The sequence below is a fragment of the Chlorocebus sabaeus genome, chromosome 14 (genome assembly GCF_047675955.1).
Source record: "Chlorocebus sabaeus isolate Y175 chromosome 14, mChlSab1.0.hap1, whole genome shotgun sequence".
Taxonomy (NCBI): Eukaryota; Metazoa; Chordata; class Mammalia; order Primates; family Cercopithecidae; genus Chlorocebus; species Chlorocebus sabaeus.
In genome coordinates this window covers 74,144,304-74,158,112 of record NC_132917.1, presented here as the reverse complement: position 1 = coordinate 74,158,112, position 13,809 = coordinate 74,144,304, and the positions used below count along the sequence as shown (strand labels likewise).

At 39.4% G+C, this 13,809-nt stretch overlaps 1 protein-coding gene across 2 annotated transcripts in view; it reads left to right on the top strand.

Moving 5' to 3' along the window:
• Positions 1-13,809, top strand: part of SLC4A5 (solute carrier family 4 member 5) — a 143,093-nt gene that overhangs the window by 33,882 nt on the left and 95,402 nt on the right. For both annotated transcript variants that reach the window (XM_073023088.1, XM_073023087.1), the window contains exon 5: positions 12,323-12,400. In XM_073023088.1, the coding sequence (XP_072879189.1) occupies positions 12,325-12,400 (76 nt within the window). In that variant the 5' untranslated portion in view covers positions 12,323-12,324. The remainder of the gene's footprint in view (positions 1-12,322; positions 12,401-13,809) is intronic.

Below are 13,809 nucleotides of genomic sequence, written 5' to 3'. Positions count from 1 at the left end.
TTCTATCCAAAGAGTTCTGATGGCTAAAATGTGTCATACATCTTTAAAGCTAGCTGTGTCACCACCTCCTTGCTGCTTTGGACATGCAGGCTGCTTGGGCAGGGACCCCTGTGTGTCTGTTTGCTAGGGTAGCACTCTAATCCTTGGCCTTACAGGCTTAAAATGTTGTTTTGTTTGTTTGTTTGTTGTTTTTGTTTTTGAGTGCAGTGGTGCCATGTCGGCTCACTGCAACCTCTGCCTCCTGGGGTCAAGCAATTGTCCTGCCTCAGCCTCCCAAGTAGCTAGGATTACAGGCATGCACCACCACACCCAGCTAATTTTTGTATTTTTAGTAGAGACGGGGTTTCACCATGTTGGCCAGGATGGTCTCGAACTCCTGACCTTGTTATCTTCCCGCCTCAGCCTCCCAAAGTGCTGGGTTTACAGGCGTGAGCCACTGCGCCCGGCCCAGGTGTTGATTTGGTCAGTAGGGTTTTGGATTCTCAGGGATCCCAGATGTGATTCCAGGCTAGTGGTAGGGGCAATGAAATGGAAAGTGACTTTTGACTCAGGGCAGAAGAGAATTTTTCGTGTTCCCTCACTGTAAAGGCATGCTGAATGCCAAGGCGATCTATGATCTAAAGATGGATGGGGGAATAACAGCTAGTTGGGCAGGGTAGGGACTAGTGTTACAAGTCCTTTCATTTGCTGCATGCCAGAGGTTGATGTGTTGCTAGCACAATTCCTTTGGCAAGATATTGTAGTGGATAATGGTACTGGTTAGTACTTTTTGGATACAAGTAAATCAAATCAGCTGAAACTAGTTGAAGAGAAAAGAGGGTTTTAAAAAAATGTTTATTTTTTTAAACATCAAATTCCTTTTTGCCAAGGAGGGATTTATTATAATACCAGAGAAGTCTTGTGGACAGGAGTTCAGCCAGGCTTCAGGAAGGGTCTGGAACCCAGAAGTGGAAGACTGTCAGTAACCCATACCAGGCCCCCTCTGTTTCTCACGTCTTTACTTCTCTTTCATCTCTCTCTCTCCTTCTTTCTCCCTTCCTCCTCCTTCCTTCCTCCTCCCCTCCCTTCCCTTCCCTTTCCCTTTCCCCTTCCCCTTCCCCTTTCCCCTCCCCTCCCCTCCCCTCCCCTCCCTCCCTCCCTCCCTCCCTCCCTCCCTCCCTTTCTTCTTCCTTCTTTCCTTAGGTTTGGGAATCAAAAAGAATCCAATTTGAATCCTGGCTCCACCATGGCTGGTTCTTTGATCCAGGACAAATCACTTAACTCTTAGTCTTCATTTACTCATCTATAAAATGGGAGTGAAAATTATATATCTTACTGAATTATAGTGAGAATTAAATAAGATGATGAAAGCAAAATACCTGACATTCAACGAATACACATTATATGAAATGCTGGAGGTGGAAATTCTGTTTCATGAATTAGGTTGGGACTTTTATAGTGGGCAGTATAGTTGCCAATCAGAGCAGAGCTAATCCAAACACTTCCCCAGGGCCAACACTCAGCTTCAGATGGATGGACTCCTTTGAAGATCATGTCAGGGAGTTTGGGTTCTTCTCCTACTTCTGCATATCCCTGGGAGGGAGCTTCTCTCAAGTTGTGAGAAGTTGGGACCTGGCACAGAGGAGATGAGGCAGGAATGGTCTCAGCTAGTCCAGAACTGGAAGGTATGCATCTACCGGAATATTATAGCTACATTATAGCTCCATACTTCTGTAGTTTGTAGAGTTCTCATCTATGTTTGCATATGTATTGTCATTTGTCAGTGACAATCAGGCATTTCATTGTTTTTCCAACAAACTTTCATTTGTTTTCCAATCTGAGAATCCATAGTACTTCAAATAGGAAATAACACATTTTAAAAACATGTTGGAAAGCTCTATTTCATTTTCATTAGTCAGGCACTTGTGATTGCAAACATGAGAAACCCAACTCAAACACGAGAAAAAATAAAGTGAATTTAACAGCTCAACACAACTGAGAAGGACAGTTCAAAATTAACTGATTCAGGGAGTCACAGTGTTATCTGGACTCTGTTTCTCTACTTTTCTTGAATGCTTCTGTCCATGTGACAGGCCAAATAGTAACTTCCAAGCTTATCAGCTTAGCAGTGCCAGAATGAGCAGAGTTTTTGGATGAATCAAGCAGAAATGTCCTGGGAAGAATTCTGATTGGCCCAGTTAAGGACATGGGATCATTCCTGAACCGATCTCTGTGGCTGGAATGGGGTGTGTTTGACCAGGCTGGGTCACATGGTCTTTCCTGTGGCGGCTTGGGGAGACATGGAGTCACCCACTAAGACATTTGAAGATGGTTTTCTATGGGAAAAGAAATCTGTTCCTCACCTTCTCTGTACTCTTCACACCATACTGGAGTAGGAAGATATCAGCTTTTTAAAAATCACCAACTGACCCAATTTAATAAAAAATATAAATTGGGAGTTACTTTCTTAAAATAGAGGTTTTAAATGTGGTCCTTGGATCAGCATCAGCAGCAGCAACTGGGAACTTGTTGGAAATGTACATTTCCAGGCCCCAACCTAGAGCTATGGAATCAAGCACTCTGGGGATGAGACCCAGCAATCTATTTTAACAAGCTTTCTGGAGCTGCTCACATGTGTAATCCCAGCTACTTTGGAGATTGAGATGGAAGAATTGCTTGAGCCTAGAGGTTGGTGGCTGCAGTAAGCTGTGATTGCGCCATTTAACTCCAGGCTGGGTGACAAAGCGAGACCCCAACTCCAAGAAAACAAACAGAAAGCAGCCTTCTAGGTATTATGATGCACGCTCAAGTTTGAGAACCACTGCCTTAAAGGGTTCTTTGTAGTGTAATTCTGCTAAGTATTTTAAACATGATTCACTTTGAATAAATAGATTTAACCATTAATTTTCAAGTATACGATTATCACATAAAGTAGGAACACATGGCATATTAAATTATTTACTTTAAAATGTTTAAAATAAAAAAGCTATAATTTAAAAATAAATTAACACATGTAAGAGCTTTCCATAAAAAGCAATGGAACTCCATTCCAGCTTCCTCCATATGTCACAGTTCCACTTCCCAAAGATAACCACTAGGAATTCTTTTAGCTTTTTTTGTTGGCTGCCTTTTAATAATAATGATAGTAATAATTATTCCTGCTATTTATTGAAGTTAGATATTAGCCACTTACAAGTGAATATTTAACTTACAACCACAGACATCTATTTTTTATCCTCCCAGTGTAGAATATCATCACTGTTTTTAATTCATTCAAAAAGCAGTGTTTATACTCATGATTACATGCCATGATCACATTTTATTCCTTGCAGAGTTTTAATTTTTCCCTGGTATTTCTAATTGCTATCTTTTTGCTTTGCATTTTCTGTCACTTTCTTGAGTTGTTCCAAAATCTCCAAGAGTGTATCAAATCTTTCACATTTCATTTTTTCCCCTGGGCGGCTCCTTCCGAAGCCTCATTTTCTAGTTCTTTTGAGGACTGATTGATTTTTGAGGACACGGCTGTCATCTGGGGACTGCTCTTCATTATTCTGATTCCATCCACTCTCTCCTGTATATCATTGTCTTCCCCTTCTTGATTAATGATGGGTAACTTTTTTAAAGAACTTCCTAGGAAGTTATGAAAGAGAAGTAAAATAATTTTTTACATGTCTGAAAATGTCTTTTACCCTTACTCTGAACTGGTAGTTTGACTGGGTGGAGAATGTTAGGTTGGAAATCATTCTCCCTTGGATTTGGGGTGGTTTTGCTCTATCATTATCTTCTGTCTCTTTTTTTTTTTTTTTTTTTTTTTTTGAGACAGAGTCTCACTCTCTCACCCAGGTGGAGTGCAGTGGCACAATCTCAGCTCCCTGCAACCTCCACCTCCTGGGTTCAAACAATTCTCGTGTCTCAGCCTCCTAATTAGCTGGGATCACAGGCATGTGCTACCACACCTGGCTAAGTTTTGTATTTTTAATAGAGATGGGGTTTCACCATGTTGGCCAGGCTGGTCTTGAACTCCTGACCTCAGGTGATCCACCCGCCTCAGCCTCCCAAAGTGCTGGGATTACAGGCGTGAGACACCGCACCCTGCCCATTATCTTCTCTTATTCAACTTGCTGAGGAGGAGTCTCCTGCTTTTCTATTCATTGACAGGTGACCTGTTTCTGATTGTTTCACTCTACAAGTTTTTAGGATCTTTCTTTTCTTCATAGTCACTGTTCTAAAATTTCATAATGATCTAGCAAAGTGTGGGGAGTTTTCTTCCCAGTCATTTTTTGTGCAGAGTGCTCAGTTGACCCATTTTGCATGAGACTGTTATCTCATAGTGTTGGGGAGACCTCTTAGTTATTTTAAAAAGTACTTAATTTAATAATAAAATACCTCAAATGTGTACAATATGACAGATATTGATATATTACTGTCCAGAATTAACAGATATTAACTTTTTATCATATTTGTTTCATACCTACATGTATATGTATAATCTATCCAAAATACCAAAGATCATCAAGCATCATTAACTTTATCCCTCCCCAGAAGTAACCTGAAGTTGGTGTGTATCATTCCTCTGCATAATTTTATGATTTTATTACTTATAAATGTAACTATAATCAGTATTGGTAGTGTTTTGTTTGTTTGAAAGTTTTATGTAAATAATATCATTTTGTTTTACAACTTTTTTTTTCTCATTATGTATTTGAGATTTAGACATGTTAATACATAAAAATCTAGTTCATTCATTTGAACTGTCCATAGTCTTCCATTATGTGTCGGTTAGGAAGGCCTCAACTAAAAGTAACATAAAACTTAGCTAGCAGTTTAAATATAGAGATTTTTTTTTTTTCAGGTAACAGAAAATCCAGGGATAAGCATTCCAGAGCTCAGTGATATTCTCAGGAACCCAGATTTGTCTTATCCTTCTGCTTTGTCCTTAGCCTGTGCCTTTGATTTTCATACCTGTCACCTCATTGTTGCAAGATGGCTGCTTTATCTCAAAGTCTCAAGGTCCATGCAAGAAAGGAGGAGGGTAAAGGACAAACTATGCATTCCAACTGTGTCACTTTCAATCAGGAAAATAAAAGCTTTCCTGGAAGTCTTACCCAAGGTACTTCTACCTAAACCTCATCGGCTAGAATAGTGTCACATGACTACTCCTAAAATCAGTGACTGGCTAAGGGCAACCAGATTACCATGAATGGTTTATATAGATCCCAACTCATGCCTGAGCCTAGGGAAGGTGACTGCTGGCAATCAAGGGCCCTGTGTCTCTACCTGAACAAAATGGAGTTTCGTAAATAGGCAAGAAGAAGAGGGAATGGATGTTGGGCAGTGTAGCAGACATGCTAGATGACCACTCAATGCCCATTCTCCCTTTTTCCCTTACTGACAGACTCAATATTATTTTCCCAGTAAAAACTTACTTTTAGAGTCCTTTGTCATAGGACCCAGGTATGGTTTTCAGTAACCACATCTGGGTCACCTTTGTCAACAAGTAATTTTTAGTAGAAGTATATCCCAAATATTGTACCAAACATATACTCAAAGTTATTTGATGTTATCTGAAATTCAAATGTAACTGGGCAAACTAGTTTTATTTGCTAAACCTGGCAACTCTATCCAGGAAGGAAGAAGAAGGAAAAGTGAAGGCGCTTTCTTCTGAAAATGCTTTATCTAGGAAGGGACTCCTTCTTCAGGTTCTTTCTCCTGCAGCTCTTCAGCCAGAGAGAGCTGAAGAGCATCTGAGGGAAGTGATTCTTTTTAGTTGGCCATAGTGCTACTGTGGCTGGAGCAGAAGTCAGAAAGTCAGAGCAGAAAGGGGAATGGGCATCAGGGAAGTAGCGAGCAGGATTCTCCACAGGTGTTTTATACTCTCCAAATAGTTACATCCAGTGGTGATGTTCAAAATATTTAACAACCAACATGGCACTGATGTTGACCAACCAATATGAATACCTGATCTCTAAAAATGGACACCAACCATAAACAGCAGCCATACCAATGCATATCGGTGGAATATCAACCCTGTTTCTATTGCTATTTTCAGGGAAGTTAATACTCACTTGATTTATTATGACTGTGTAAATATTGCCCACAGTTGAGTATAGTGTACCATGATTACTTTTCCTTTCTATGACTATTCTTGACAAGCTTTTTGTATCCTCTCGCAACAGTCAAACACATCAAGACCATTTTTCAGAACCAGGTTTTTTCCTGAAGACATCCTGTCCAGTGCCTGCTCTAAAATATGCCTGTTGCTCTCTGGACTGTTGCAGGGTTCTTCTCCAGCGACTTTCCTTTGCCCATCTTTTGTGGTGAATCCCGTTTTCCAGACTTAATTTCTTTCTTAGTGCAAGTCCTTCATCTTGTTAGAGTTCCTCCTTCAATCACTTCCTGAAATAAAGGTGCATCGAAGGTAGATTTTTGAGATAGTTTATGTCTGAAAATGCCCCTATTCTACTCTCCCACTTGATTGATAGCTTGATTGGAACTGGAATTCTAGGTTGGAAATAATTTTGTCTCACTTTTGGAAGCATGATTTCATTGTCTTGTAGCTTCCACTGTAGCGATTGAGAAATCTGATGTCAATTCTTGTTTCAGATTCTTGGTAGGTGACTTACTTTTTTCTGGAAGCTTTTAAGATCTCTTTAATCCATGATGTCCTAATGCTTCATAATCATGTGACTTGGAGTGGATTTTTTAAAAATTATTTTTTCTAAGCTGATTGAAATTTCTTTCAATCAGAAAATTCAAATCCTTCAGTTCTGGAAAGTATTCTCATGTTATTTCATTGATAATTTTCTCTCCACTATTTTTTTATCTCTGTTTTGGGAATTCCTATTACTTTGATGTTTGGGCCTCCTGGATGGATTCTCTGGTTTTCTTGTTTTATCATAGTATTTGTTTAATCTCTTTTAATTTGTGTTCTATTATCTGATATACTCCTTCAAATTTATGTTCCAAGTGTTTTATTGAAAATTTTCTTCTAAGATATTTTTAATTCTGCTTTTCTTGTTGTCATGAATACAATGTCTTTTCTTGTCTCTGTTGTGATTTCCTCTAATTTGGTCTTGAGAGCTGTCTCTGCAGAGTAGCCAGAAACCAAGATAGCCACTTTCTAGGAGAGCTCTAACCAGGAGGAAAATAAGGTTTAGGTGGTCAGGTGAGACACAATGAAACCAAAATGCATAAAACAGAAAAAATTTATTACTTACAGATCTTGGAGAGGTTAGGGGTGGCTGGTGGGAAGTCAAGAGGCAGTAGGATGTTCAATCAGTGAATGAGAGGGGAGAGAGAGAGAGAGAGCGAGAATGCGCTATTTTACAAACAATCACATGGGGAGGGGAAGTTTTAACTAGGCCAAAGGAGTACAACTAATTGGGTTTCAAACAACTTATGTCAGGCCAAAAACTGGATGCCAAGGAAGGAACTATATTAAACAAACCTATAACAATCTCCTTGAAGATATTAACTATCTTTGTTTTTGTCTTTGTTTTGTAATCTTTACATGGGAGTCGTGCTAATCTTTTATTATCCCAATTTTAGTATATGTGCTACTAAAGTGACCACCAGTTACATAGTTTTTTAAATAACTTAAACATTTTAAAATATATATTTAGGGAGTAAAAGTGCAGGTTTCTTACATGCATATATTTCATTGTGGTGAAGTTTGAGTTTAGGGTACTCATCACCCGAACAGTGAACAGTGTACCCAATAGGTCACTTTTCAACCCTCACCCCCTCCTACCCTCCTACCTTTTGGAGTCTCCAGTGTCTGTTATTTCACTCTACATGTCCGTGTACCAATTGTTAGCTCCCGCTCATAAGTGAGAACACACAGGATTTGTCTTTTTGTTTCTGAGTTATTTCACTGAGGATAATGGCCTCCAGTTTCATCCATGTTGCTGCGAAAGACATGATTTCATTTTCTATGACTGAGTAGCATTCCATTATATATATATATACACATACACACATATATATATAAAACATTTTCTTTATCCACTCCTACATCGATTACACTTAAGTGGATTCCATATCTTTGCTATTGTGAATAGTGCTGCAATAAACATACAAGTGCTGGTACCTTTTTTAATATAATGATTCTTTTCCTTTGGGCATATACCAGTAGTGGGATTGCTGGATCAAATGGTAGTTTTATTTTTAGTTCTTTGAGAATCCTCCATACTGTTTTTCATAAAGGTTGTACTAATTTACATTCCCACCAACAGTGCATGTTTTCTCTGCAGCCTGGCCAACGTGTTATTTTTAGACTTTGTGTGTGTGTGTGTGTGTGTGTGTGTGTGTGTGTGTGTGTGTAAGACAGAGTCTCACTTTGTTGCCCAGGCTGGAGTACAGTGGCACAATCTCAGTCTGCAACCTCTGCCTCCCGGGTTCAAGGGATTCTCGTGCCTCAGCCTCCTATCTGGGATTACAGGCATGCACCACCACACCTGGCTAATTTTTGTATTTTTAGTAGAGATGGGGTTTCACCATGTTAGCCAGGCTGGTCTTGAACTCCTGACCTCAGGCCATCACCCCACCTCGGCCTCCCAAAGTGCTGGGATTACAGGTATGAGCCACCTTGCCAGGCCTAGACTTTTTAATAATAGCCATTCTGGCTGGTGTAAGATGGTATCTCACTGTGGTTTTAATTTGCATTTCTCTGATGATTAGTGATATTGAGCATTTTTTATGTTTGTTGGCCATTTATATGTCTTCTTTTGCCAAATATCTGTTCATGTCCTTTGCCCACTTTTTAATGGGGTTATTTGTTTTTTCTTTTTGAGTTGTTTGAGTTCCTCACAGATTCTAGATATTAGCTCTTTGTCACATGCACAGTGTGTGATATTTTTTTCATTCTGTAGGTTGTCTGTTTACTTTGTTCATTGTTTATTTTGCTGTGTAGAAGCTTTTTAGTTTAATTAAGTACCATTTGTCTATTTTTGCTTTTGTGGCATTTGCTACTACATAGTTTTAATGGTTTCTTTGGCTGCCTACATTGCTCCTGTTTCCTTGGACTTTTTCTTTTCCTGTTTGTTTTGGTATCTGTCATTCTGGTGGTTCTTGGCTGGCTGTTCATGTTTTGAAGTGGAACTGCTAAACAGCTGCCAAGTGGCCAGGCTGGACTTGTTGAATGATAGACTTACAGTGGGCAATTGGATGGAGCCCTTGCCATTTTGCCAGAGGTCCCCAAAATGTTGGAATCTGAAAGTTCTCCAATGTCCTGCCTGGAGGGCCTAAACGTTCTAGGAGTCCAACAGGCAAAGGGCTGAGGGGCTAACTGCATTTACTTAACTCCTTTTTGTTTCCCCAGTGAAATTACTCCTTTTTGCCCTCAGCTATCCAGGGATCTTCTGTCCTAGGCTTTAGTCTCCTACAGGGCCCCTCCATATTCTGAGTAGAAGGGGCATTATAGGAGACTAGAGCCTAGAAGAGAGACCTGAGGATTTAACCTCAGAACTCCTTATGAAGATTTTCCACCATCTCCCCTGTGTTCAGCCCACTCTGCATCATAGTCTTCAGATGTCCCTATTGCCTCTGATGTCCTATTTCTATCTTTGAGAAACATTTTGTATATGTAGAGGCTATTTAATCCTTGAAGGTTCAGATAAAACATTTTAAAAAACTATCTGTTCCTGGTGTTTATTTTTCTTTGCATTATAGAAAAATTTTCAAACACAACAAAAGTAAAATAAATGATGATGACCCTATTAACTTAAAAATCACATAATCTATGCATTTAGAGAGAAGTATTTCTTGTAAAGGGTTACAGCCTGCAAGGTGGCCATGTTACAGGCTGGGAACCACAGCCTCAGGGTTAGATCAGAGACGGGCACTTCGAAGGAAGAGGGGTAATGACTGGGTTGGCCAAATATGCATATTCAGTAGGTTACAGGAGGATCTATGAATATTCGTGAAGGTGGTCCTGATGCATGTGTATTGAACAAACATGCATATTACACATGCCCATGTTCACCTTGGGATGGAGCCATTACATTTAAATGTATTACATTAGGCATTATACGTTAGAATATCTTTGTAGAAGTTCAAGTGCACAGCCTCTGTAAACTGACCAGAACCAGTCCATGGTTCGTGATCTTATCAGGAGAAAGTTACTGAAGTCAGTCTTTTGTCCAATCAAAGCTATAGTTATGGCTTATGGAGCAGGGGGTTGGTTAGTCAGCGTCTGCTGGTAGATGTGCTGCAAATTTTTCTAATATTGCTTGTCTCAAGGCCAGTGCTTGTTTAGCTGCTAGAGGAAAAGAAAAACCTTGTGGCAGTTAGGACACAGCTTATTCTTCAAGTGTAGGTGTGCATGACTTAACCCTTGCCTGGCCTGGCTTTAGGTCTTGTTTATAGTTTGGTACCTTATTGCCACAAAGGATCTGTTCTGTTAGTCTTATTCTCAATTTTAACATAAATGCTGGTCAGTTATGTCTATACTGCAAAAAGGAGAGAATATAACAAGGTGTGTCTGACCTCCTATCCTGTCTTGGCCAGGATTTTGGTTTTTAATGTATGCCTGGGATCCCCTTGGCCAAGAGGGAGTCCATTTAGTTGGTGGGGAGGCTTTGGATTTTATTTTTAGTTTACAACTCTTTTTTTTTTTCAAATCTTTTGTAGCATAACTTCAATAATTATCAATATATGACTGATTGTGGTTCCTTTCCTACAATCATTTTAATTGTTGTTGGTTAATTTAGTTTTCTAATTTTTTTAAAGTCAATTTTGATACTTCTATTACTTTTGTAATGAAGTATCCATTTATTAGCCTTGTGGCTAAGGGTTATAATTACAGAAACAGATTGTCTGGTTTTGTTTTTCCATGTGGGTAGTCATTTAAGCTCTCTGTGTCTGGGTTTCCTCATTTGTAAAATGGGAATAATAATGTTATTTATTTCATAGGATTGTTGAGAAGATTCAATTAAATCATACATGCAAAGCACTTAAAATAGTATCTGGCACATAGCAATGTAATTGTTATTGTTTAAGTTTTATTGTTATTATTTAAGTTTTAAAATTAATTGGCATGAATTTTTTAATGGAATTATAATTTTTAAATTCTCAACTATATTTTAAGTTATGTTCCTTTTTCATTCCTAGTGTTGTTTACTTAAAATTCTTCTTTTCTTCTGATTGATCATACATAGAAAGCCTTTGTTTTTTCTTTTTCTTCTTTTTCATAGAGACAGACTCTCACTCTGTCACCCAGGCTGTAATGCAGTGGCACAATCATATATGGCTCACTGCAGCCTCAAACTGGTGCATATTTATATATACACACATATATATATTTATAAAATATATATCTAATATATATCTATAAAATATATATCTAATATGTATATATCTAATAAGATATAGATATGTGTGTGTGTTATAGAGATGAAGTCTCATTATGTTGCTCAGGCTGGTCGTGAACTCCTGGCCTCAAGCAATCCTTCTGCCTTGGCCTCCCAAAGTGGAGGAATTACAGGTGTGAGCCACCACACCTGGCTCGACTGCCTATCTTAATAATCTTTTAAAGTAATTGCCTTCTTTCCTTGTTCCCTCTAAGTATGCTGCATCCCACAAGTTTCAATATGTTGTATTTATAAATGTTGAGTTCAAATATTTAGTAATTTCTATTGTGGTTTCCCGTTAAACCCATGATTAGAAATTACTATATATACAAGTATATTTATATAAAATAATTTTGAATGATGGTTTTAATAGGAAACCACAATATAAATTTGGCTTATTATATATAAACTATAGAAACATAATAAAGTTACTTTTCTGAGGCTTTTCCGTGACCTAGTATATGTGCTTTCTTTGTAAATGGTGTCATTTGTACTTGAAAAGGAAGTGTGTTCTCTATTTGTTAGAAATTATTCTTCAATTTGTTTATATGTCCTTTTTTTTTTTTTTTTTTTTTTTTTTTAAGACAGAGTCTTGCTCTGTTGCCCAGGCTGGTGTGCAGTGGTACAATCTCAGCTCATTGCAAAGTCCACCTCCTGGGTTCAAGAGATTCTCTTGCCTCAGCCTCCCTAGCAACTGCGATTATAGGCGCATGCCACCACACCTGGCTAATTTTTGTATTTTTAGTAGAGATGGAGTTTCAGTATGTTGGCCAGGCTGGTCTCGAACTCCTGACCTCAGGTGATCCACCCACCTCAGCCTCTCAAAGTGCTGGGATTACAGTTGTGAGCCACCACACCCGGCTATATGTCCTTTTGTCTTAGTTTTTTATCCGTATTAAAATCTCCCATTGTGACTATGGATTTGGCCATTTATCCTTGAAATCCTACCCTTTTTAATGTATACATTTTGAGGCTGTGTTCCTTTTACTTTATAGTCATGAAGGTGAAGGAGAAGGCTGGGGTAGGAAAGCTGGACCACACTAACCACAGGAGGAGATATCCGGATCAGAAAGGTGAGGTCACTTTGAGGACTTTACGCAAATCTCAGGAGGCACTGAGAATTCTCTGGATGTCTTTATAACAACTCTTTCAGCTGGAGAGTCTAGGGAGCAGGTCCCTTTTCCTGACTCATCCACAGTGTCTCCTTGAGGCTGGTGGGACCAGCCTTCATGGTATCCCCAGGTGACTGCATGGTCAGGCCGGAGACAGGAAACTGCCACTTTGCCTGTGTGGATTAGAGTATAGCTTCCCCAACACAAAATGTAACTCACCTAATTTTACAAGATCTGCAAACCATAATAAATACCAAATATCAACATTTTATATTAATAGATTCCCAAACTGCCAGTTCAATTAAAACCAGTGCAAGAGGATGTTGGGGTGGCAGGTATTTCTGTTGCTCCAGAATTGCTGACTTTAGAGGCCTGAAGCCTCCTACACACTACAGAGAAGAAGCCACAGGGCTTATGAAAAGGCAGTCAGATGGGTGGCTAGTGCCATCATTACCCCAGCCCCATGTGAAGGAAAATACCAACCTCACTGTCTACCTAGAGGCTCTGTGAGCTGCAGAATGCGTAGAGCTACTTTGGAGCTGTCAAGCAAGAAAAATGCCCTAAAGAGTTGCTAGGAGAACTTGGCACATGTCCTGAGCCAAACTGCAAGATACTTATGGTGAGAGGAGAGGTCCTGCAGAGCCATGAAGGAGAATGTAGACTTGGGTGAGGGCAAGCCACTCTCCACAGTTCACCAGCTAAATCACCATGCTCTTTTGATTATGATAGAAGCCAAGAAAAGATGGGACAATTTAGATTCAGAACAGAAAGTAAAATATTTTTTTGACAGCCATCTCCTCTGATTTTTAAAATAAGTATACTCTTCCTGTGTATGGCCCCTTACAATTTGCATAATCATGTTCTCATACATGATCCCATTCTATCTTTTCAGATGCCAGTTTGGTAGAGAAAGGATTTTCATTCCCACATTACAGATGAGCTCACTGAGTCCCACAGAGGCAGGATGGCCACAGATCAAGTAAAGGACAAGCCAGGGAGCACCCAGGGCAGCTGCCTCTTGGGTTGGGGTCTTTTTGATAATACCTGCTTCTTTTCATTTCCATTCCTGGCCTCAAGGGTGGAGAATAGGAACTTGTCGTTGGAAGACCCAAATATGCTAAGCCCTTAGAGTGGAACTACTTACCTCTAGGTGCTAGTGTCTACTTCTTATCTCAAATTGCAGCTTGCTTAAACAATGCAGTGTAGGGACGGGAAGCTCCACCATGATATGGGGAGGTGAGAGGAGGAAGAAGGGAAACTAGTCATTCTGACACCCGTCCCAGGAAGCGAGGCCACACTTCATAATAATCTCCACTTCATTTTCTTCATCCCTGTTATATCCAGGAGAGAATGGGATCCAGAAGAGCATG